This window comes from Pteronotus mesoamericanus, unplaced genomic scaffold (genome assembly GCF_021234165.1).
Source record: "Pteronotus mesoamericanus isolate MK-2021 breed Mesoamerican mustached bat unplaced genomic scaffold, CSHL_Meso_final contig_41, whole genome shotgun sequence".
Taxonomy (NCBI): Eukaryota; Metazoa; Chordata; class Mammalia; order Chiroptera; family Mormoopidae; genus Pteronotus; species Pteronotus mesoamericanus.
Window position 1 is genome coordinate 3,892,683 of NW_026555152.1, and position 26,302 is coordinate 3,918,984.

General features: G+C 33.3%; 1 protein-coding gene across 6 annotated transcripts in view; it reads right to left on the minus strand.

Annotated features, from left to right (window-relative positions):
- Nucleotides 1–26,302, minus strand: part of PAN3 (poly(A) specific ribonuclease subunit PAN3) — a 140,906-nt gene that overhangs the window by 49,970 nt on the left and 64,634 nt on the right. For all 6 annotated transcript variants that reach the window (XM_054577127.1, XM_054577126.1, XM_054577123.1 and 3 more), the window contains one exon: nt 20,019–20,166. In XM_054577127.1, the coding sequence (XP_054433102.1) occupies nt 20,019–20,166 (148 nt within the window). The remainder of the gene's footprint in view (nt 1–20,018; nt 20,167–26,302) is intronic.

The window sequence follows — 26,302 nt, forward strand, 5'->3', positions numbered from 1 at the left end:
AAGGCCCTTGAATTAAAATTTAGTATTTCTGAAGAATCCTAGCAATACTGATGTTTGAACTATTTTCTTTTATTAAAGATTGATTTTCGATTTATATATCTAGCAATAATTTTTCTCCCCCCAAAAGCTTATTATTAAATTGATGGGATCTATTTTATAACCGATGACATGACAGAATCCAGGAATATGATAAATCTTGATTATGTGGTCACTTTTTTTGACCAATAAGAGTATTAATGGCAATAGTCCTTCAAGATCATGCCATAAAGGGTAGGGCAGGGGGGAAGTCAGTATTTTACTAAATTTTAACTTGGGAAGATTTTACCATCCTTTTTAAGTCACAAAGAGGTGACAAAGGAAAACTAAAAAGTAGACACCAATAAAGATATTACTGAAACAACCATCACATAGACATGTGTGTATTTTAAATGTGGATCTAATCCTCAAACAGACTGTACAAAATAAAACAAATGATCATCCAAAAAGCAACAAAATTAGGAAACAGAAGCTAAGATAAATACTAGCCTTTATTTCTTTGCCCTTAATAATTTGATTGTTCAATCAAATTCTGCTTCGCAGGTAATTATCAAAACTGGCTAAAAATGTTCTTAAAAGTACTACACTTAAGATCACAATAATCATACAACTAATGAACCTTAAACTGCACTACATAAAAGCTCCCTTGTCTAAAGCCCAATTTTTAAAACTCTGATATGAATGAAAATTTGCCCTTCTGACCTAAAAAATAAAGGATATTTAATAATAATAAAGTTAAACCTTGGCTAGGTAAAATTCCCATTATCTCTATATATGTTAAGTCGAACTACCTTTCAGATAATTAAAGTAAAATTAATACAGTTATAAACCTTTAACTCTTAAATCACAATGTTGTGTGTGTTACCATGCAGATGTGCCTTTGGCCAAAGTATTCCCTAAGTTACACCACACTGTTTTTAAAAGCTTCTAGATAAGACAATCCACATTATTCCTGCACAATTAATAATGGTCTGGACTACTAGGATATGAATTCTTTTTTCTTTCTGTTGCTTAAATCCTTCATGTTTCAGATTTTAAAAAATCCATTTAATTAAACATTATTCTTATTTTCTCAAAGATCGATTACTAAAATGTACCATAATTTTTCAAGGTAAAAATTGCTAATTATCAAAAGCATATTATAATATTAGCCATAATCCAAACTATAAATTATTTACTGATCTAGTAAAATATACACTAATCAAACTAAGTTCAATTTAACCCTAAAAGTTTCAGGGCACAAATGCAAACTCCCTTTGCAAAAATGAAACAACCCAAATGCCAAAACATTTACTTGAGAGAACTGTTTATACCCCATGTGACAAAGGGGTAACTTTTCATAAGTAGACTGCAAAATTCCTAGGTTAACCTCTTAGGAGCAGACTACTTCTTGGTGACCAAACACAGCAGTAAAATTTCTACACTTTAAAGACCTGTTCCATGAAGTATGGTGAGAAAAAGAAAACGAAGTAAAAATACTGATGTTAAATGACAGAACTGATTCCTTCACAGACCCTGTTTTTACAACAGCAACCCCTTATGGTCGGGGAATGAAAAGTTGCTGAACTCAACAATTCCCTTCAGTTGAACAAACAGACCCCTCACAGAGCTGTCCAACGCTGCCCAAACTATCCATCCTTTAGTCGAATCAGTCAGTTTCATGAATTGTAGGATTTATCTTCAAGTCCAGTGCTGACTCAGAGGGTAGCTTGTTCCCTAGAGAAAACAACCAACAAAAATCAGAACAGCTACTGCTCATAAGCTCTTTCAACACCCAAGTGGAAAGGACAACTTATTGGGTCCAAAAAAAAAAAAAAAAAAAAAAAAAGTTCAACTTCCTTTCACCTACTAAAGTAGCCAAATAAATCAAAGGCATGTATATGCCTGTGGCAGTTCTTGGTTAGAGGTTTCACTCAGTTAAAATAAATGTTAAATAGCTTTTAAAAGCTTACAAGAAGTTATACAAAATACAGGGTTTCTCACTCAAGAAATTTGCAGAGAATATAAACGGAAAGTATTCCAGGGGCCAAAGCTGTTGTGTTTGTTTTGTTTTAATCCTTGAAAAACAGCTTTCCTAGTGTGCACGTATGTGGAGTATATATGTGGAGTGATTAAATGCTTCCCCCTGCCCAGAAGTAGTCAACATGGTAACATGCACACAGCCTTTGAGCTTCAAGATACACCACAACGAAAATGGCGGCTTCCCATTTTGTGTGTTAGCAGTTTTGTCTACAATAATAAATCATGGATGTGAGAGGGGAAAAACTCAGTAAGAGGCAATTAAAGAGCTCAAGCTAATTTTAGAACACTGAAATGTCATTTTGCCCTTTCACATGATTTAGGTTAAAGTGTTTTCATAAAACAAACATGTTACTGAAGACTGCATCCAGAAAGGATCATGAGGTCACTGGCACGACTTTTCATTTTTAAAAATGTATTAATTCCACTATTTATTCAAGTGCGGGAAGAGCTCCAATCAAAATTTTTTCCTTGTCATTTCCACTTGATATAGGCATCTGGCACTTTGGAAATTTGCAGGGGGGCTGGTGGGGGACACAGGTATTGTTTCGGTTGGTTTAAAGCCTTACTGATTCCTCATTTTCCTAGCCTTTCTCAGAGAAAGAAGAGTTCAGTCCTAATGACTAAAACAGCCCACTGTTCGTATATAATGAATGGTACCTGTTGTATACTGTCCGTAGAAGAATTCACAAAATGGTCACTCAACACTAAATCATTTTCTGTATTCTGTGGTTCAGATGAGGAACCTTAGCTAAGAAAAGCTGCAACCCTCCCAGCTTAACCTGTGTACTAGTTAAGTTCCCTCCCACAGGCCCGTGCCAGTGGTTTTCAAACTGTATTAAGCAGAACCCTGAGTTCTGCAAATTCTTGGTTTGAATTTCTTCTCTTTTTTCACTATTTATTCAATCAATAATAAAATCACAAATGCTGGTCCAAATTAGTATGCATTCATTTTTTAAATACTAGAGATTATCACCAACATACTTAATTTGTTGGGTTAGGATATTTTCAAGAAAACCTCAGAATAAAGCTTCTCCAGTCACCCCATGTATGTATATGGATTTTTTATTAGGAAGGTAGTGACTCTGCGATAATCAGTATTTAAATGCACAGATACTCAGATAAAACTAAATGAATAAGTACATATTCATGAGAATCACGACTTTCATGTTTTATATGACAGAAAATTGAGAAAAGGAGACTGAGAAATATAAGACAATTATTCTTCGCCCACCCAGATTAAGCTACTGCGTTCCACAAAATACCTCCAGACTTGTTATTCCTGCTGAATATCTTTGAGTAAACTCACTAAACCTGAGCCTGAAAACACCAGTTTTATCTACTTTATACAATTTTAGATTGGGGGATTGCACATAGGCTTCACAAGAGCTCTGTTGCTTTTTAAAAATGTTTAAAAACCACTGTGCTAGTTTTTGGATTCCTGGTTCACAGGATCTCCTAAGGGCAGAAACGGCAATTAAGTCTTAAGCTCTTGATGCCTGCTGAGTGGTAAGTTCCTGCTATGCATGTTCTCTAAACCAGGCACCCCCAACCTTTTTGGCACCATGGACCAGTTTCATGGAAGACAATTTTTCCACGGACCAGGGTTGGGAGGATGGTTTCAGGGTGATTCAAGTGAATTATAATCAAGCTCACCTCCTGCTGGAGGCCCAGCTCCTAACAGGCCAGAGACAGGTACCAGTCCATGGCCAGTGGAACAGGGGTTGGGAACCCTTGCTGTAAACCATCCTTCCAGTCTCACCTCCTGCTAGTCTTCTCCCCCACAACCCCCTGCATCTGACAACTCTCAAAACACAATGTGCCAAACTCTAGGGTGCTAATGGCAAATAAAGTTGGAAAAGATTTTGAGAGTTACCAAGTAGCTTAAATATATGAAAATTTTATCCAATCTCAATGTCATTTTTTATTAACTTTCCTAAGTTCCTGACCAATCTAACCTTTTTCACTTGGATAGCAATTTTAATTTTTGAAGAAAATTCTACTCTTGTGATATTCCAGAGATGGTGGCTCTCCACAACACACAAATGGCAGAGTTCAAAAATATTTCTTTAAAAAGATTAGTAAAAAAGAAACTCCATATAACAAAAACAGTGACTAAGAGCCTAAGGTACAAAACCAGACCTATCCATATGAGGTAACCAGTGATAGTAATTTAAACTGTCTTGCAGAATCGTTGCACACTGGTACCAACACACAGTTTAAGAAAACAAAACAAAGTGCTAGTTGGTTTAAAAACACAAACAAACAAACAAAAAACCCCTGCCCGACTCTAGCTCTCCAAGGGAATTCCATGGACTTCCCCAAAATCAGCATTTAAGGGTAATACCTGTTCCAGCAGGACCCTGTTCCAGCAAAACCTGCTCCCTACCTAACCGATTTTCTTCACATATATTCAGTCTTTACCTAACTCAGAATGAATTACTTTTTACTAAATTACTTTTTGAAAGTTCACTAGGTAAGAACATTTATTATCCTATAAACCCATTAAAACAAAATGGAAAAAAATCTGTATAAGTTCTCAACTGTCTATTTTTAAAATGTTTAAAGAAATCCTATCCATCCTTAAAACCCAGCTCAAATACTTCCTTTTTCCATGAACCTTTCTTTCTTGGATATCCTCATTTTAGTCTGATTAAAATCTCACCTTCCTTCAAATTTTCTGACATTTTGATCTTTTTCTCTCTCAAAGTAAAGGGAGTGGATGTCAGAATCACCTGTGAAGTTTTTAAAACTACAAAGGCCAATACTCCATATGTGGAGTTTCTGTTTTATTAGGTCTTAGATGAAGATGGGGGAGCTGGAGTGTCAAAGCACCACAGGTGATTCTGACCTGTAATCACATCTGAAAGCTTTCCTGCAGAGATTGGGCTGTGAGCCTGGTTCCAGGAATTCAAGAAATAGTCTAGGCCTGACCTTACAAAGTTCATACACCATCATAAAGTTCCACTAAAGTGCTTAAATTTTTTCAATTTTAATATTTACTCTAGGTCTCCATGTGTGATCATAATAATGGATGAAATGATAAAAATGCCTCTTTACTGTAAGAAATAAAGATGTATAAAACACACGGATGAAATTTTAAAAAATATTATACTCAAAACACTACAGAAGCACAGAGATGGGAGCTATTAATTCTCAAAAAGGTTATGTATTTTACAGTAGAGTAGTTCCTCTATGAGGTAAAGTAAAAGGCACTAGACTCATTTAACCAGAAAAGAAAGCTGGTAGTCTTCTAACAGGAATCTTCAATTATTTTAATTCTACAAATATTTACTGAGCATCTAGACATAGTTCTTGCCACAAGGGAGGTTATATTCCAATGGAAGTGAGGAGGACCACTCATCCTAATTTAGACAAAAATAAAACTTCAAATTGTAATAAATTCCCAAAGGAAATAAACAGGGTAACATGACAGAAATTAATGGCAAAAAATTTCCTTTACACTGGTCAAAGGCCTTTCTTATAAGTGACATTTCAGCTGGCAGGTAAGAGATGGGAAGAAGCCAGACAAGGAAAGAACAGGTGGAACAATATAGGCAAAGAGCATGAGCCAGAAAGAAGCCTGACATACCTGAGGAAGACCTGTATGGCTGGAACTGAATACACAACGGAGAGTGAACAGGTGAGACTGGAGAGGTGTGCCAGACAGAGATTACATAGGCCATAGTAAGGTGCTTGGATTTTATTTCAGTGACAATTAGAAAGCCAAGATCTGATTTATATTTAAGATTATTTTTGCTTTTATATGGAAAATGAACTGCAGGGGTAGACCAATTAGGCTGTTAAAACAGTACACAAAAGAGGCAATGATGGCTTGTTCTAAAATGGAGGCTGTATATTCTAAAGATCTAATGTAAAGATGAATTGACAAGATTACTCATAGACTAGCTGTAGAAAGTGAAAGAAAGAGAGCAAAGATAAGTCTTGTTTCTTGATCAAACATTTTTCAGAGGGTGATGGTAGGTTTACTCAACTTCATAAGCTGAAAGCCCAGACAAGAAAAAAATCTTAACTCAGCAAATGGAATGCAGAATAAGAATAATAATTATCATATTCTAAAATGAACTTGATAAAGAAATCTGATCATATCACTGGGAAGAAGTAAGGAGGGGATATAGGAGGAAGTTGCCCAAGGCAATAGTAAACAGCCTAGGACAGGACTGGCTGAGAAGGTGAATGCTTCCAGAGAACATGGAATTATGGGCAAGGAGATCTGAAATAAAAGAAGCAGTCTTGGGTTCTCTGGCTCTCTTCCCTGAGGATGCCTGGATGATCATGCTCCAGCTGCCTGCATTTCCCAGTGGACAGTATTTTGGCTGGGAAGGAACTCCAGGTGCAGCCTAGGATCAGGCTGGCCTGGCCAAGGGTGGCAGGGTTATTTTTCTTTGCGTATTCTAGAGGGGATGGGTCCTGAGGCAAAAGCCAGCTATTCTTGCAAAACTGTGCAGCTTTTGTATCTTACATTGTTTCGGTTTGTAAACTAACCCTACGGAAATAAGAAAATTAAAAACTAACAAAGGGAATGACAGAACTCTTGTGAAGTTTGGCCTTAATTGATAAGTTTAAGTGATTAAAGCTGTGACTAAAGAGTTAAAGAATTTAGCCTTAATTGAGACACTTAATGACTAATGTATGTGGAAAGTTATTTTTCCACAATTGTGAAGCTTTTGAGTAGACTCCTTTTCTTTATCATCAAACCTTTGCCTCTGGAATTTTGTGTAGAGGGTGGTGGTGGACAGCGCAACCCCAATTGCTGTTCAGTAACAAACTGATGTACCAAGGGAAGTCAGGTATACTCTTCTAAGGTAATTAGGAGATTTGCACATGGCTTAGCTAGCTTAAGAGGGAACTGAAGCCAGGAGAGGAATTCAGCAATTTGGGATCCTTGCTACCTATAATTGTTTTAAAACATACGTAAGTTATACATCTGCATGCACATAGACAATAGCTCCATAATTATAAAATATTCCAAAAGTGAAAAATTTTATGACTATATGTTAACATTTTTTTAATTATAAACATGGAATTGAAAGTATCTAAAGCAAGAAGAAGTCCTGCTCTACCTCACTGTAACAAGATTAGTGCTTCCCCACTACCCCAAACCTCCCAAAGGTCTAGCTCTCAATCAGAAACGGACATCATAATTATCAGAAAGGCTTTTGGAAAATAGACATCTGCAAAAGTGGAGGGAAAAGGAAGGAAGGATCTGGATAAGGAACTGGAATGGCAAGTTTAAGATGGGTCCTGGTCAGGACCTGTATATATTTTAAAAGCAGTTAAAAGCCTGCTTAAATTTTTTTTCCGTAAAATAAGAGACACATTTTTCATTTTCACCAATAACTATTGATTTGGATAGTTGAGTATGTTGGCTATCTCCTGCTACAGGCTTCTAGTGGGTAAAAGCCAGGGGTGCTGCTGAACATCGTCCAATGCGTAAGACAGTCCCACAACAAAGAACTATTTGGCCAAAATATCAACAGTACCCAGAAACTTTGCAAACCACTTTTGACACATTCAATCAGTTATAGGGCCTTCTCCATACTGTGCACAAATCTTTTTTTGTGTTTCAGTTGCATTTTAACCTTTCTTGGAATAATAAACCATAATGTGCTGAAAATGTTGCATATTTTCTTCCCTCTTCAATATTAAAATGCTGCACAAAAATTCACCAATTGTGATAAATTTTTTTAAATACATGCTGATATAACAGCTGCCACAATACAGTCACACAGAATTTTTCGAATGAAGTTAAAGACAACTAAGCACTACTAGAGCCATCTTACGGAAAACAACTAAACAAACTTTCTGGCCAACCCAATATGAGAAACAAAACCCCTCAGTAACTTAAATTTCTAAAAATTTAAAAACACTGGAGATGCATTAATATTTATTTCACCAAGTAATTTTTTTAATGCAGCAAAACTAAAAATTTCTCTGGAAATAAACTACTTTTAATTAGATAAAAACTTCAAATTACAAATATGTTCTTATACAAACAATGAAAAACTCAGACGTCTATCAGGAAAATTAGATTAGAAAAACCATAACCCTAATTTTTTCCAGTGAAACAATGAAAACCCAACTATACCTCTACCTTGATTATTATGACATCCTGAGATAGTGCTAAATCTTCCTCACACACAAGATTAGTTCACAGCATTAAGAATGCACACAAACCACACAATATACTTTTCCTCCAAAAGATAGAAGTCACAACTCCAGAAACATGATTGTCATAATTTCCAAAATATTAAGAAACAATGCAACTGAGGAAATCACAAAATCCCTGCTTCTATATAGGAGATATTAAAATGCATAATTAAAAATTTGAAATAATATTGTGTGAAGTAACTAATAAGATGAATGACTAAATGGAATATAAGTAATTAACATGGAAGGATCTAGAGAACTGTATATTGAACAAGAAAAAACTATCCTATTTATAGTGTTTTTATGCATACTGTTTTAAGATTTATTTTCATCATTAAGAAAAGATATATGAGCTTATTAATAGAATTTCTCCTGTTGCTTATTATTTAAGAATGACTAAAAGCAACCATCCAAAGCTACTACCTATGACTCTTTCAATTATACCATTACACTTGTCTTCATTGAAACTCCCTATTTAAAATTCTCATTTTCTAGTTTAACAGTATGCACACTAGACACGTGTTAATCTACTCAAAAAAAAAAAAAAAACAACCCAAAACCAAGATAAAATAGTGTTCCAATGCATAAATTCAGGTAAAAGTTTTGGACTGAACCTAAGCTAAAATTTAGTCTGTAAAAATAATAGGAAATATGTATACTCGGAGACAATTATTTAACAGAAGCACAACTTCGCCACAGATCTCACCTGTTATTTTCCTGTTAACAGATTAAGAATTTTACTAGACATTATAAAAGAGAGCATTTTTAAAAAATTTTGTGGATGAAAGTTATTCATGTGAGACCTCAAATTAAATTAATAAATATCTTACCTAAATACTTATTCTGAATCTTAATGCACATATATTTAAATCTGTGGATATTATTTGTTTTTATGTCTATGGAAATTAAATCCTCAATGAAGTATGCACTGTAGAGATATTTTTTGTATTGTAGCTTCACATACTACATAGAAATATATCCCATGTAAAGGGGAACAGAATCAAATCATCCGCTACCATTGAAACAATGCTTTTTATAAGATCCAATAAAACAACTTTCTATTCATAAAGTCCCCAAAACCTAGATTCATGGTAAACTGAACCTTAGATTCGAAAACCCTCTACTACTTGTGGTATACCCCATTCTACTCTTATTTTGCCATCATTCAATTTCTACCTTAAAGCTTCTAATATAGTGATGAGTGGAAGAAACGTAAATCTTGGTTTTAAAGCCTCCATCAAGAAAGAATTGAACTAAAAATTATATGAATAGGACAATGAAGATATCACCAATAAAGTGTTCTTTTTCATTTTTTAAGAAATGTAATGAACCAGCATTATTTTTACTTTTAGGAAAATACAAAGCATGAAATGTTTAATTACTGAATTATAGTAACATTTCAATTATAAAATTATATTTGATTAGAAGTACAAATATTTTCTGTTCATTACCTTATACAATAAAAATGACAAATTGCAACATTCTCCAATAAGTTTTATGTATTTTCTTTACTTTTTTTACATGTAAATTACCTTTTTTAGAAGCCATGTGGATCTGGCCAAATTAATGCAATTTGGTTTCCATCTCTGGTTTTCCCCTCAATACCTAAAGAATTCCAGCAACTGATTTATATAATCATACTTCATTTTGACTGAATATCTATCTGTGATTAAAGGTATTTGAACTACCTGGATATTAGAAATACTGTAAGCATTATTAAAACCATCAAGAACCCTAAAGCTTCCTCAAAATTTATTGAATTTCACTGATCAAATTTAGGCAAATAACTGAATTCATATTATGAACGTAGACTGAGTTTTATCAACCACACATACTCAACCTATTTGATGGGGACCATACCCTGCACAATTGTTCTTTCCATGTCTACACACAGTTTTCTCCTTAACCTAAATTCAGCCTTATTCCAGCAATAGCCTCATTTCCATGAGTTTTCATTGAATTAAGTCAACAAATATTAGAATATTGGCCATGCGTATATTATAGTGCCTAAACCCCTGACATATAAGAAATCTAAGTTGTCCACATTTTTTAAAAAATACACTCTTAGGGTTTGAATTACAATTCTAAGAACTGCACCCACTGGCCTACATAAGTAGATAACTTACTTTGATCACTATCACTGAAAAAACAGAACACTGAGCTGCTTGACCTAAACTTGGTCAAATAATCTAGCCTCTGCAATGATCACAATCTTTTAAATCATTAACACTTAGGTTATTTAAAACTAAAGGTCAAAACAAAATAGGAAGAGGATAGGAGTTAGCTACCAAACTCTTTTGGATCAAAAGAACCATTTTTTTCTTCTCAAGTAACAGTGAATGTTTGTGAGCAAATGGTATCCTTCATTAATAGTGGTAAATTATGTTGTATTGTTTATAAACCAGAAACTTACTCTAAGGTAAGTGTGCCTGGTTATATAAAATTATAGCTATTCACAAAAAATAAGATTATTATTAGTTAACACTGTAACTTTAACTTTGGATTTCTGAATGAAAATTTTAAAACATATGTATTAAAATGCAATGTGCAAGTAAGATATTTGATTACTAGTTCTAGACCCATGGGGTTTTACATTTTAAACAGCCAAGGTACTTACGCTATTCATTTTTCAGGTATTCTGAAAATTTTGTTAGATTATAATAATTGATTTATACTATTTTTGTCCCATTAACTTTATTAAGGTACAAGAAATCCCTGTTGCCCAGTTTTATTAAAATTGTATTTGTGATCTTGACTTGAGCTTCAGTAACCCCTATAAAAATTCAGTGGTTGCTTGTCTGATAACTTCTCTTATCCAGAACACAGAGAGAAACCAAGAGTGAAACTAGTCTCAGCCAAAGGGTAATTTAAAGCCTATTTACCTTATTCACAGGCAATGATTCAAGTCCTTACCTCAAAGCCCTTTTTTTTTTTTTAAAGGTATTAAAAGTGTATTTGTATTCTTGACCCCAAACAAACCAGGAGTAAGAGAAAGGGGTTATAAGAAAAAAGAGGAGAGAAGACAGCACAGAGTGGTTCTCAAAATGGCATCCCAGAAAAAATAATCTTATCAGCATCATTTCATATACAGAGAGCAAAAGAAAGGCCTTACCTTCAAGGAGTTATAAGCTAATATATTAGGGCAGGAAGACAATGGAAAGGGTGAAGACTCTAATTACAAACTGCTCTAGGAACTCTGACACCTAAAGGATGTAACATTTGTATTCTGGTTCAATACAATCACTGAGGTACAAGGCTGAGCACAAGTCATTTAAAAAAAAAAAAGTTGTATTTGTCTGAAGCAACAGAGGACTGCAAATTCTGGAAATCTTTCTTTGAAAAAGTGCTGAAAATGTAAAGTTTGGACAAAGCCATGAAGTTTCTGATATCCAAAAATGTCATATGTGGAAAGCTTCATTTCTTATGATGCTGGTAAATCAATTATTGCAGCTACAGATACAAAAGATGCAATAAGATAATGCCCAAAAATTTGTATACATGATTCAACTGTTAACATTTTGCATCCCCAAAAGCCTGGGAAATGTAGCCAAGCTGCTTTAAAAAATGGAAGTCCAAATTTTGATAAACAGTTATCACTGACAGAGCTTCCAATTTCCAGGCTTGTCCATAAAGATTTCGCACTCATGCTCCACCATGCTTTCTCCCTTACAGGCAACTGTAGAGATACCTAGAAGCCACCCGACCTGAGTTCCTAACTAACTATGTGGAGGAATGCATCCCAGACAATGAACATCTGCCTTCACTGGTACAAAGCAAGAAATAAATTTCTGTCCTGTGAAGCCACTGCATTTTGGATCTATTTGTTTCAACATCACAAACAGTGGGCAATGATTACTGTCCACAGTAATTATGACTTGGCAGTTTAGTGACTACAATTATATTAATATCCTATTGAACTTAGTGTTTTCTAATAGTAGCAAGGCCCCCCAAAGAGACTTTTAATTACTACTTACAACTTATAGGAATACTAGCCTAAAATCTGGATAACCACATCTAATATATGGGAAGATGTTTATGAAATCATAAGAAAACACCTCACTTCAGACATATCAATATGGAAGAGATTTGTGACTAAACAAAATCCAGAATGAAACATAACCATCATATAAATAAGCAGTCCACATTTGAGTATTCATGGTAGGCTTTACATGTCTGTGTGCACTAAGAGTTTTAAAAGGGATACATTTCTTAATTCCTTTCCTTTTACTAAAACCCTTCCCACATGGCCTACTCAGGGTAACCACACATCTGAAAGGCAAAAAGAATAAGAAAAAAGATGAATAGTCAAGCTGAGAAGAATCAGAAAAAATTCAAGAAACAGAAGAGGCTGCCACCAGTGAATTCATTCCTATAGAATTAGAGGACCACTCCTAACTAGACATGTTACACATAGCACACTAACTTTATTCAAACAGTCTAGCTCTCCACTGAGTAGTTTGCATTGTACCCAGGCACCGCACAGCCAAATGGTTAAAGAAAAAATGATCCAGGGAGCTCTCAATCTATTTGACTAAAAGGAAAGGAAAGGAAACGACTGACTTCTAACTCTCCACATCCAGCTAATAATCAGGAATGTGCTGTGTCCGCCTTTCAGTTCATCAGAAACCACTACAATGCTCTAAGTTACCCCAGGCTCTAATCTTATACTGCAGAAACAAAACTCCCCTCATCTCCACCTAGGATGCAAAGGGGGCCTTGGTGGGATTTCCTATTTATACAGACTATGTCGAGGAAGTCCATATGCCTTTGAAAGTCTTTTTAAACTCTAGTACAAAAATCAAAACTCTTCTCTCCTTTTTAGCTACCTCTCATCACTGTCTTCATTTGTCTCCTTTTAGTGTACCTATCTCCTATAGATCACTGCATCACAAAACAATAGAATCCTCTTTGCATAGACTTTTAAAATCCTCTATATTATAAAACAAAGATGCTAAAACACAATAGGGACCAAAGGGGGCGCCAAAAGTCACACAGCTACTTTAGTATAAAAACTGGTACCATATTCTAACGGAAATGGAGTCCAAAGAAAGTGGCTCAAGAGCAGCAGATGTTGCTGCAGGAGTAGACCATTGAACCTATAGTGCAAGGGAGCCCTACCCACTCCCATCAAGCCCCTACCCTTTAATTAAAAGACAAGTTAGCCAATATATGAGATTTAAACAGGGAAGTCCACAACAGGAACTCTCAAACCTAACAGGACACATTAACCAGGGATTACCAACCAGTAGAACAATATCTACTGGAAGCTATTTAAGCCTTACCTGACAGGTCTCCAAGCCAGCTCCAGCAGCCACATCCCCCTCTGTGCCATTAACGTCTCGCCTCAGTTTCCTGAAATTCCCAACTGGGAAGGGAATGTAGCCAACAGGCACTCCCAAACCAGTTATGGTTCTATTGTTAGTAACCTTTCCTGGGACATCAACATCTGCAACCATATGCATGCACACACAGAACAACCCCCATCTAGGATGAGCTTGACATTACAGGACAGTGAAAAGGCCCTCTACACAAAAATTCAGGGGTCCCTTAAATTTTATCTTAACTATAAATTTTTATTTTATTTTTTTAATGTAGAAAGTAATCCCCAACTAGAAAACCTGGAAAGGTTTAAGTGATTCTGCTGAATATACCTGAAAAACAAAGTAGTTACAAAAAAATGGAAACATGCAATGTAAACATAATACTTAGAAATATTTTAACTGGTTTTAATGTTTTAACACCTCAAAACAACACACAATGACTCTAGGTCTGAAGCAGTTAACTTTCAACAGGGATATTTCTGTTCCTCATATGAATATTCATCTATATCCTCTTGAATATTTGCATTTTCTAGAAGTTCATCAAAGATGTTTATTGATTAAAATTCACTATATTTAGGAGATACCCACCAATGAATTTTTTTCCCAAGACAGAAATGAAACTTAGTTAAATGAGTAAATATTTAGGCATCATCAATATAGCTAAATTTGTGCAAGGTAAGAAATGACAAGACCCCTTCTTCTTAGGGAATTTGTAATATTCTTGGGAAATCTAGACTGGTATTTAAAACAATTAGAACACTTTTAATGCTAAACTACCTTTATTGCCATTAAGTGTAAAAATAATTCAGTGAAGTCAGTTGAAACTGAGTATCAAAATAAACTCATGACAGAATTACTTGGTGGTCCCACATAATCCAGCAGACTTTTGAAAAATAAGTGCAAGGAAAATCTGCTTAGAGTTACATCATATAAAACATGACAATGTTTAAGAATTATGTAACTATATTTTATAATTTTTATTTTCAACAATTATTCCATTCAGTAAAACATAATCTAAAATGACAGCTAATGAAATGTTTATGCCTTTTGTGATTTTAACCTAGAGCCTAAGATATAGAGGGAAACATTAAATATGAACTTAGACATTCACCATCTGCAAGACTGTTAGCAAAGTTCCCTGTTTTCCTAGAGGTACATACATTCCTTAGTAGGGTATCAGGGTAGTAATACAGTGAGGTAGACAGATCTGTGGATTTAATTCTATCTAGCAATTATGACTTAAAACAGTTCACAATTTTAACCTATATGGCTTATTAATTTTAACAATATTTTCTCAGTTTGCCATCTCTCTTGTTTTTCAGTCATACAAGTTATATGGACACACATATAAATATATGACTATCCTAAAAAATAATTGAAAGGACTATCATACATAAAAGATTTTGATTTATTCCATTCAATACAAAGGATAAGAACTAGGACTACTGGATAAAAGAACAGAGATTAGTTCAGGTGAGATATAATTTTCTTCACTATTCAAACTGTAAAAATGTACACTGGGTTGCCGTGGTTAGCTAATGAATCCCTTATTGCTTCTATTAAGTGACATAGAAGAAGCTAAATGATAATCTGTCAGGAGTGCTACCACTGAACTGGTGCAAGACTGAACTATGTGAACCCCAAAGGTTTCACTGAGATCAATGACCAGTATCAGATTATCACATAAATCAACTATTCTACAACTGAATGAACTAAGCCTCCATTTCATTCATCTTTGATATGAAATGCAATAGAACTAATGAAATCACAAAACTTTATTTTTTAGCATTGAACTTTAAAAGTAAAAGGGATCCCCTAACCCTAACCTTTCAACAATATAAGAATAAGTATTTTAGCTATGGCTGGTGTGGCTCAGTGGACTGAATGCCAGCCTGGGAACCAAAGGGCTGACAGTTCAATTCCCAGTCAGGGCACATGCCTGGGTTGCAGGCCAGGTCCCCAGTTTGGGGGAGTATGAGAGGCAACCACACGTTACTTTCTCTCCCTCTCTTCCTCCCTTCCCATCTCTTTAAAAATAAATAAATGAAATCTTTTTTAAAATAAAAAGGAATAGATATTTTAAATAGTATATTATATACAGGGTCCAGCAGAAATAAAGCTTGCTTGAGTGTGGTTGCTAGGGTACGTGAATGTCTCACATGAGATGGGACAGCAATCACCTAAAATATCATATGGTGTGCTTGAGTATGATATTGTTATGTTACTGAATTACATACAATTTTGTAATGAAACATTTTGTAATAAAAAAGAGGCATTATTTGTGCTGGACCCAGCATATAAAGTTTAATACTTTAATATTTCTGAACAAGAATGATGGATAAATATTACTTTTCCCCCACAACTTGATCAAGCCAAACAATATATCAAAGAATTCTAGACAGCCCTGACTGGTGTGGCTCAGTTGGTTGGGCATCATCTCACAAAGTGAAAGGTCGTGGTTCGATTCTTAGTCAGGGCACATGACTGGGTTGCAGGTTCAGTCCCAAGTCAGGGAACGCATGAGAGGCGACCCATTGATGTTTCTCACTCACATTGATGTTTCTCTCCCTCTCTTTCTCCAGCCCTTCCCCTCTCTCTAAAAATAAAATAAAATAAAATCTTTAAAAAAAAAAAAGAATATTAGCCAACTTTACCCATCAACTTGGTACCTCCACAGTGATTAAGTATTTCAAAAACTGCATCTAAAAACGTGATAAATGAATATACTTAATAATAAGTAGTTCAGTATAAATGTTTTTCCCCAAATCAATAAAATATATATTTACAATAAAATACATCAAATGGTCCAAAAATCTGCACCATCCTCATCCTGAAAGAATAAATATTTGAAAATACTGAAAGTTACTTATGGCTCTCTCATTTATGAATCAATGGTGGCATTTTTCAAGTCCAAGAACTCCCCTCTGACCCTCCCAAGTGTCCACACACAATTAAGCAGAACAAGAGACACTCAATTCCTGAGTCAGAATTGTAGACTAAATCACCAGGTGGTATATTGTAATACCATCCAGAAATGTATCCTCCTGTTGCTACCTCTCTCTCAAGCACTTTCAGACAGACTGCAGCTAATACTGAGGTAATTAAAGCACACCAAGTGAGTTTACAGCATCTACTACCAAATCAGAACACTCTTAGGAAAAATTCTGATTAAGAAGAACATTTAGCAACTGCTTCTCATAATAGAATTATTTTTCAATGGCACAAAAAATTAAAGCATAAACTATCATTTCATATACTTACTGTAGTCATATTTTCATTTCTAAAGACCAAATCAAAATATGTTTGCCTTAAGCAAAAGCTATTTCAAAATATGTATCTTTAGACTGCATGTTCTGGAAATAAATTTAAATAAATTTTGCTAAGACTGTGTTAAACCAGTGATTATTAACTTCTGAAAGCTGCAAATGTCAGGATAATACAAGCTGTGACTAGAGAGAAGTGCATATTTACAAATTTAGGTGTTTTCAAAGACAATGAAGCCCAAGTTAAGTGCCATTCCCCATGCTCCTTTAACAATTACCTTCACAGAAGGTTCTTAGAAATTTTGCTATTGTTCTTAGATTGAGTGGATAAAACAAGTAAATCATTGATTTCTTATATGAAAATAGAATAAAATGATTGTGTATACAATTCAGTGGAGATGTGCTGCATATTTTTAACACTTTCAAGTACCTTATAACCTAATTGGCTATGAATTCAAATAACTTATGTATGAAGTTTTACTTGTTGCATTAAAAAATTCTTAAAAACACAAATCATGTTTTAAAGATGACCAAAACAAGTTTTCAAAACAGAGACTTGATTCACTCAGGATCTACTTTGTTCCCAGAATTATGCTTTTGTTTCTTACAATTTGAGGAAATTCAGAATCTTAATAGCTACTCAACTTTGCTCAAGTGTTTTTACATTTTGGTCAAGAGATATAATTTAAGTATCTATTTCTTTATATATAATGAAAATGACATTACTCTAGTTTACATTTGAATGCCAAAATATTTAAGGCTTCACACTTTTTAAAAAAAAAATAGTAGTTGTACATATTTTTGAGGGTATAATGTGGAACAGAAATTGGAAAAAAGAAAATGAAACTTTGTAACTTAAAATGATCAATAAGTTATACATGTAGTAGACAAGAAGCAGTAATAATCAATTACATCATCACCAAGGTAAACTTTATGACCTTTTTCACTCTACAACCTTAAGGTAGAATGTCAAGAACCTTTCTTAGTCCTTGAAAAAAAATAGCACTTGTGGGTAAGATGTAATGGAAGACATTGAAGGGGTAAACGGTGTTTTGAAAATAAGTCAGAATTAATTTTTTTCCTTTGCTCATCTCCAGAGAGTGTTAGGACATTAACTAAAACAAGAAAATATGGGGAAATGATAAATGCAAAATCATTCATCTATTTTTGGAAACTATTTTAGCTTTGTTGGTTGTCACTTGAAATGAAGAACAATTTTTAAATAACACATTTAAAAAATTTAGGAATCTATTTAATATAATATACTAACCTATTTCCAATGGTTCCAGACAGTACTTATTCTCATCAGTAAGAAGGACCATTTTAACATTAGAGCTATATAAAAGAGTAAGTAGTTTCTCATCTAATTTAATTTTTTAAATTAATTAATTTCACCCCAAATTTAGGTTATAATATCCAATTGGGGCCAATAAAACACTTACCTACACACAAGTTAATACCTAATGAAAAACTTAAATACCACAGCATTAATGGATTTCTTAACTAAACATTTTCAAGATCTAAAATTCCCTTTGACATATTTAATGCCTCCAATATTTAAAAAGCTTATTTTTTTAAATGGCTAACTTGAACTAGTCTGATCAAAGATGTGAACACAATATTTATTTTTTGAAACACAGGAAAATGTATTGTTAAGCCAAAATAAATTGGTAGTTAATTATAAAAGCCAAAGTTTTCTATTGGCATATGGATACCATTGTTGAGTGCTTTATAAAAACTTAATCAGAAGTCTGGACAATCTCTAAGAAGTTTTAGATGTATAGCTGAGATGTAAATTATAGCTGACATGTAAATTATGCTCATGTACACAATGTCAACACACCTCAATGAGAGAAAAATCATAGTAGCACATTACTTACAAGTAAAACTTTTAGGCTACCAGGGATATTCAATTCTGACACTGCTCTCTAGGGAAGAAGGGAACATGTTTACAAATTTAACTAAACCTGAAAAGAGCCAAAGTAAAAGAAAAGGTAAGGGTACATGTGAAGGAAAGGGGGTTGAAAGGTAGGGGGAAATGAGCAGAGAGGAAGAGTGAGAGAAAGGTAGGGGAAGGAGGCACTGATAAACCCTTGGCAACACAAGGTTATTGAGTCTCTAAGTACACTTAATACTTTTCATACTAAACCAAATGATCTGTTCCATAAAGTTATCATTACCTTCTCTCATTTTTCCCCAAAAGGTCCTTGATTCCGTATCAGTATCAAAGCCAACGATTTTCTTACTAATTTGATTAAGCCCTTAAGGCAGTGCTAGTTTCACGCTGATCTAGATAGGTATTTTGTTTTCATTTAATGCACATACATAATCTGTGTGGAGAGCTCAAACACTTTACAGACACAAGATAACCTGCTTAGCACATACAATAAGTTCAATATAATTTTGCATACCTCACTTTTCAGATTAAGGTACAGAGCAGTAGAGATGGCTCATGTTAATTATCTAAGAAGTTTTTCATATTTTTATATTATAATAAATGTCATGAACTAGAATGCAAAATTTGCATGAATTTTTAAGATAAAAGAGAGAAGTTTACAAAAAAGTTCTCTAAGGGTCACTATGAACCATTCCCCAGAACCAGTGGGGTCTAAGTACATTTGTTCAAATTCTTCTGTCATTATGGGTAAACTTGGAAGAAAATGATTAAGAAACACTGTTTTCCCTACCTCAATGACCCCTAATACTTTTACATTTCTTTCCTAATATTGTTTATAATACTTTATCTAATAAAAAATTACTCTTACAGATTTATAATCAAGCATCTAAAAGTTAATAAATACATCTGAACTTGTGTTCTGAATAATATAGAATGTTATCTTTTAGAAATTTAGTACAAAAGGACTTTTGAAACACATTCACATCAATATTTTATTTCTTATGCTTTTAAAGAAGCTTTTGAGTGAAACAGAATTGACTTTTTAAAAAGGGAAATACTGAAGTTCAGATAGTTTTCCTAAATGACCATTTTCTCCTTTAAATTTATTTCTGTGCTTTTAAACCCTTTTTGTTCACATTTATGCTTTGCTTTCAATTTTTCAACTATGGTACCAAAATCTAGAACATAAAACTCACAGTGTGTTCAAATGTGAATCATTCAAGTATACAATTTCAGTACTGATAAACTAATAGCAAATGGTGCTTACACGTTTGATATCTGGAACTCACTGGAAATAGTTACTCAACTTACCTGGTGCTAATCCAGCAGTAGCAGGACTTCCCATGGATGGGTGAGAGAAAACTTGAGAGAAGGCAGACATATTTGACTGGGACACGTTACTCAGCCTGGAGGTTGATCCTCCTTTAGGAATAAACTCGCTTGCAGTAGGATTTGGTGTCTATTTAAAAATCAAATATAGTAAGTTAACACACTTTAAGCCCAAAAAAGACATTGACTCTACGAGGCATAATTCCACAGTGTTTTATTTACTGAGTAAATATTTTACTGAAAAAATTTACAGTGTTTTTTAGTTTCCATAATTTGGAGTGGTAAATTAAATTTCTTGAGGGAATTTTTAATATCAAATTTGTGAATTTTAATCATTTCACTTGCAGGGTTTAACCTCAGAAACATGTAAAATTTGCCTTTATTGTCAAATATGCATCATTACCAAACTATCCTAACACATTTTAGAGAACTGGGAGGTTGAGACTACCTCAAAACTGAGCAACAAGTTTCAAATTTAATATCTTTAAACCACTTCTACCAGTATAAAGGTCAAAACTGCCTTTATTCCAAAATTAATCACTTCCTTTTTTGTAAGCACTTAAGACATATTATTTTCTCAATAATATGGTGCCATGTATTTAAGTAACAGAGTAGAGACAAAAAAAAATACACTTATAAACAAGGCAAACATGGGAAAAACCAAGATATAAGAAAAAAATTAGAGGCCCCAATGCCTGTAAAGTATCACATGTAACTTGTGTTACATCAAAAATATTTTATCAAAGATTACATTTAAAATATTTCTCCATAGTTGTACTCTATCACATTTTATATATTCAAGTGGCATGGTACTTTTGGCTTTAAGAACTAGTAGAACATATGAGACTGTATTTCAAATTCACAAATGGACTATATTTCTGTCCATGTGAAACAAATGAATATCCTAAATATTTTTCTGAAATGGTGAACACTTTAAATTCTACATGCTTAAGTGTGCTAAAGATTCAATGACCATTAACATGAATAATATAATTTGAATTTAATGTCCAATAGGGTCAACCAAGGCAGTAATTCGGTATGTTCATATTTCAGCTCACATTTTATGTATACATAATAAACTCAGTTTAAAGCACTGAATCATGACACAAAGAATTTAATAACTCAGAAGTATTCTAGAATAAATAATTATTAGAAAATCAGAAAATGGACGAATTACTGCACAACCCAAGAAAACTTCCTATTTGATATGAATGACACTTTGAACTGTCAAGTTAGAGTTCAAAATATAAGATTTGGAAGGTAAATCAACAGGCTAACCTAATTTTAAACTCTAAAACAAATGATACTTTACCAGTTGCATGCCAGGGAAAATTAAACACAAAGTGATAAAATACAGAAGAAATGTTAATCTGAGCTTAATCAAAATATACTAGATATGTAAAATGAACCTCTTTTACTGACACATTTAAGACATGAAATTCTGGAAGGAGGAAGTAGAGAATCAGGCCTGAGCCAAAATATATTTTCCAAAGAGAAAAATAAAATCCTCTTCTGTCTCTCATACACACCCACACAAACACATAGTAAACCTTCCAAATTCTAAAGTTTTCAAACATTGCTGCATGTTCTTCAAAAGTGCGGTCAATTTCTTAATTTCTGGAGTAGAAAATAAACCAACGCATTTTACTGACATGTTAATCCCTAGTTATAGGAAACAAATGGCTACTGACAGAAGAATCCCTTCTAAGCTACATCTGTGTGTACCATTTAATTATAAACCTATTTTAGAAGATGGAATCAAGATAAAGCAATCAGATGTCTTGGTAAGAGTTCAGAATGCCTATGAAAGATGGGGACTTCAGGATTAAAAGATTACTAAGAGACTAAAAGTTAGATTTAGACAAAGAAAATTATATATGCATGCAAAACTTTTTAGTGGCACGTTGCTGAGAAATAAATGATACCAAGTTTCCATTTCACATATATCCTATGCTTATTGTGAATAACAGTATATCTGATTTGAAAGTCGAGCTTCTCTAAACTAAATCTATTTAAATTGATATGAAAGCCTGTATCAGGCATCCTATAAATGAGAACTAGGAAGAACTAGGAGGTGAAAGTATAATCTACCTTTGGCAAACAAATCATACATAAAATGTCATTATAACAAAGTATAGAGGACCTTAAGATTTGTAATAGAAGTTATTAAAAATAACATAACTGAAATTTACACACTAAACTCGAACTTCTAGAGATTCAACAACAGACGCAAAAAAAAAAAAAAAACCCTACCCAACAGTGAATTTTAATTAGGAAGTGAAAAAAGGTCTAAAATTCTCCCTCCTCCTTTGTTTAAGTCCTGATTTAAGATGCAAGGCATTTCCCTTGAGTAGGTGGTTTGAAAGTTTATTTTACTCAATTCAGAGTATTTGAGTAAAAGAATTTAAACAGCAGAAAATAGAATTATATAGGATTAAGATACCAAAAACAAAATCTAGGAATAATAGAGTAGTGCTACTATTACTAACAGATAATATAAATTCCTACAGCCAGATTAGCAACTAACAGAAATATTTAAAGTAATGGTAAATTATTATAATGAATACTTTTGATAAAATTAGTTAAAATAACTACAATAAAAAGATGTACTCTTAAACCTGTTTAATATTACCACTTTAAAATATAAATAAGGGTTTTATAAAGTAAAATAGCATGGGCACACACTTTAACATGTTAGGAATACCTTTTTAAAAGACAAGGCAAAACTGATAACTAAAACCAAACAAATTACAATGAATTACCTATTCATCAGAAAATAAACAATTTCTCTTAGCTTTAGGAGGTGATGCTACTATCTAGAAGCTACTATCTAAACTCAAACTTGGGTTATATATATTATTTGTCTAACTTCAACAACACTAAAAATAATAAAATGAATTACAAAAGGGACAGTGGAAAGAAAATCAAAGTTTTATTATTCCTGCTCTGTGATTTAGAAGATAATGCCTTTCTAACTATGTAGGTATATTCCTATATCAAATTTGTATTTTTTTAAAGACACAAATGATTATATTTCCACTATAATTTATACTTCTAATTTCTATCCATATTATAATCCTAATTTTTATTTATATCTTAAACACTATACATGCATATTTGAAAACAAAAATCAATGTTTCATCAAGTTAAATAACATTCTCTTTGTGACAGTTTATCAATAAAAATGGAGTTTTGGTTTTCATGTACTTAAATTTATACTGCATCTTTCATGTCAAAAACAACCAACTACTTTTTATATAGTGAGTTCCTCAAATTGACATCCCCCAGCGTTTGAATGGCACCAACCTGTACTCTCTATAGACAGCAATATACTAAATCGAGAATCCTGACCTTCAGCTTTAAAAGCACTGTTATAATTTTATCATTATATTTTAAATGAAATAATTAATGCTTCAATCCACATATCCTACCCAACCAAAATGATACAGTATTTCCTATCTACAAATGACTGATAACGGTCTTTCTACAAATCAAGAGTTTTCTAATGAGGTTTCTAACTCAAATTTAACACAATTTTATGCTTTCCTACTATGTATGATTCCATGGAACCTGTTAGTTTTAAAGTAGCAGTATTTAATACTCTGCTGGATTCCACTACAAAGAGATTACTTACTATTTAAGACCATGATAAATTAGTCTCACGAATTAAGAAACTAATTTAATTAGTGCAATAAAATTAAAGGCGCAACCATCAATTTTTTTAATTAGGTAGAAAGCACAGAAAGGGATTTATACTAAACAAAAACAGAAAACAAAATATTATGTAATATTTCATTACAAATATATCAAAAAGGTATGTGAGAAAAAGAGTCGTCTTAAAGTGAAGTGAATAATTGAGAAATTACTATATTCCTGAATATTGGTCAGGTTTCTTTTTAATCACATAGTAAGTTTATAAAACCATAAAATATCTTCTATGGTTACAGCTCCTTACAATGAGCTCTACTTGCTCTACCCGTCTTAATTGCTTCATAAGTTGTTATCAATAATCTTTCTACTCTCTGAAATACGACCTGGTGACTTTTTCTTAACAGCTTTATTTAGATATAATTAACAGATAATAAACTGCACATACTTAAAATATAAACTTTGATAACTCCTGACATAGGTCAGCTATCATGGCACCACCACCCAAATCAAAATAATGAATATATCCATCCTGCCCAAAAAGTTTCCATAAGCCTTTTAAATCCCTCCCTCCTGTTCCTCTCTGCTCCACTACTTTGGTCTCCACTCAAACACTGGTTGATCCAGCTTTCTGTCCCTAACAATTAGCCTGCATTTTCTAGAACTTAATATAAATGAACCTTACATACATACATATGTGATTTTTTTTTAACTTTTTAAAAAACTAATAAGCTGTTTCCTAAAGTAGTTATACTATTTTAATATGTCCACCAGCACTGTATAGAGAGCTCAAGTTGCTCTGTGAACTCAGGAACATGAGCTTTGGTAGGACTTTCACATTTCAGAAATTTTAATGGGTGTGTAGTGATATCTCACTGTGATTTTAACTTTCATTTCCCAAAGGACTTATTTGCCATTCTTTACCTTCTTTGGTAAACCGTCTGTTCATATTTTGACCAATTGTATTGGGTTTGCTTTCTATTAAGAAATTTTGACAGTTCTGGATAGAACTCCTTTTTCCTCCAGGTATATGTCTTTTCATCCTCTTAACAGTTACCTTTCAAAGAACAAAAATTTTTAAATTTTGATGAGGTCCAGTTTATCAAATTTTTCTTTTATGGATCATGTATATGGTATTGTATCAAAGAAATTTTGCCTCACCAAAGGTCACAGATACTTTCTCCTGTTTTCTTCTGTTTTTTGGTTTCATGTTTTACATTTAGATCTATGATGAATATTGAGTTAATTTTGGTATATAGGTAATTTTTTTGCATATACTCAGTTATTCCAGGACTATTTGTTAAAAACATCATTTTGTCTCCACCGAATAGCCTTTACTACTGCATTGAAAATCAGCTAATAAGTTTAGTTAATTTTTGGACTCTCTAATTTATTCCACTGATGCCAATCTACCTTCCTGCCAATAGCACTTTATCTTGTTTACTGCAGCTTTACAGTAAGTCTTAAAGTCAGGTATTGTTAAGTCTTACATCTTTTTTTCTTTTTTTTAATCTGGTTTGGTTTGTAGATCCTTGGCATGTCCATATGACTATTAGATTAAGTTTGTCAATTTCTATTAAATAGCTTACTGAATCTTAACTGAGACTTCACTGAATCTACAAATCAATTTAGGAAGAATTAATATCTTATAATTGACTCTTCAGATCCATGAATATGATACACATCTCCATTTACCTGCCTTCTTTAATTCCTCTTAGGAATGTTAAGTTTTCAATATATAGGCCTTCAGACATTTTATCAATGATATCTATTTTATATTTCTGATATTTTAAGTTGCATAATTTTTATAATTTTGCTAGAATGTATGCATCAGTTTCTTGTGGCTGCTGTAACAAATTATCAGAAACCTGATGGCTTAAAACAACAAATGTTTATTCTCTTACAGTTTCTGGAGGCCCGAAGTCCAAAATCAAGGTGCTGGCATGCCCTCCAAAAGGACTGAGGAGAATCCATTCCATGCTTCTCACCTAGCTTTGGGCTACTACCAACATTGTTTGGCATTCTTTGGCATCCACATCACTTTAATTTCTGATCCTGTCCTCAAATCACCTTCTCTGTGTGTAATCTCTCTCTGCTTCAGTCTTAAAGAATATGTGTTATTGGATTCAAGACCCATTTGAATAATTCAGGATGATCTCATATCAAGAACTTTAATTTATCACATCTACAAAGACTCTTTCTAAATGAAATTCACAAGATCCAGGGATGAGGAATGAACCTATTTTGGGGGGGGCCATCATTCAGCAGAATATATTAGAGAAACAAAACTGAACTACATGTGGTAATTTTGCCACAAGAGACTACAGAACTTGCTTATTTATCCTAATAGCTTTTCTTGTAGATCCTATCTTATTAATAATAGATGTTTATATTTTAACTACAGATGTTTATGTCTCTGTGAAAAAGACATTATTCCTACTTTCCAGTCTTTTATTTCTTTTTGCCTTATTACATTAAAATACCCAGTAAAAATAAAAGTGGTCAAAGTATTCTCTCCTTACTTCTGATCTTAAGAGAAAAGCATTTAGTCTTTCATCATTAAGTATGATATTTGATGTAGTTTTTTCCCAGATGCTCTTTTTAGGTTAAAGAGATAG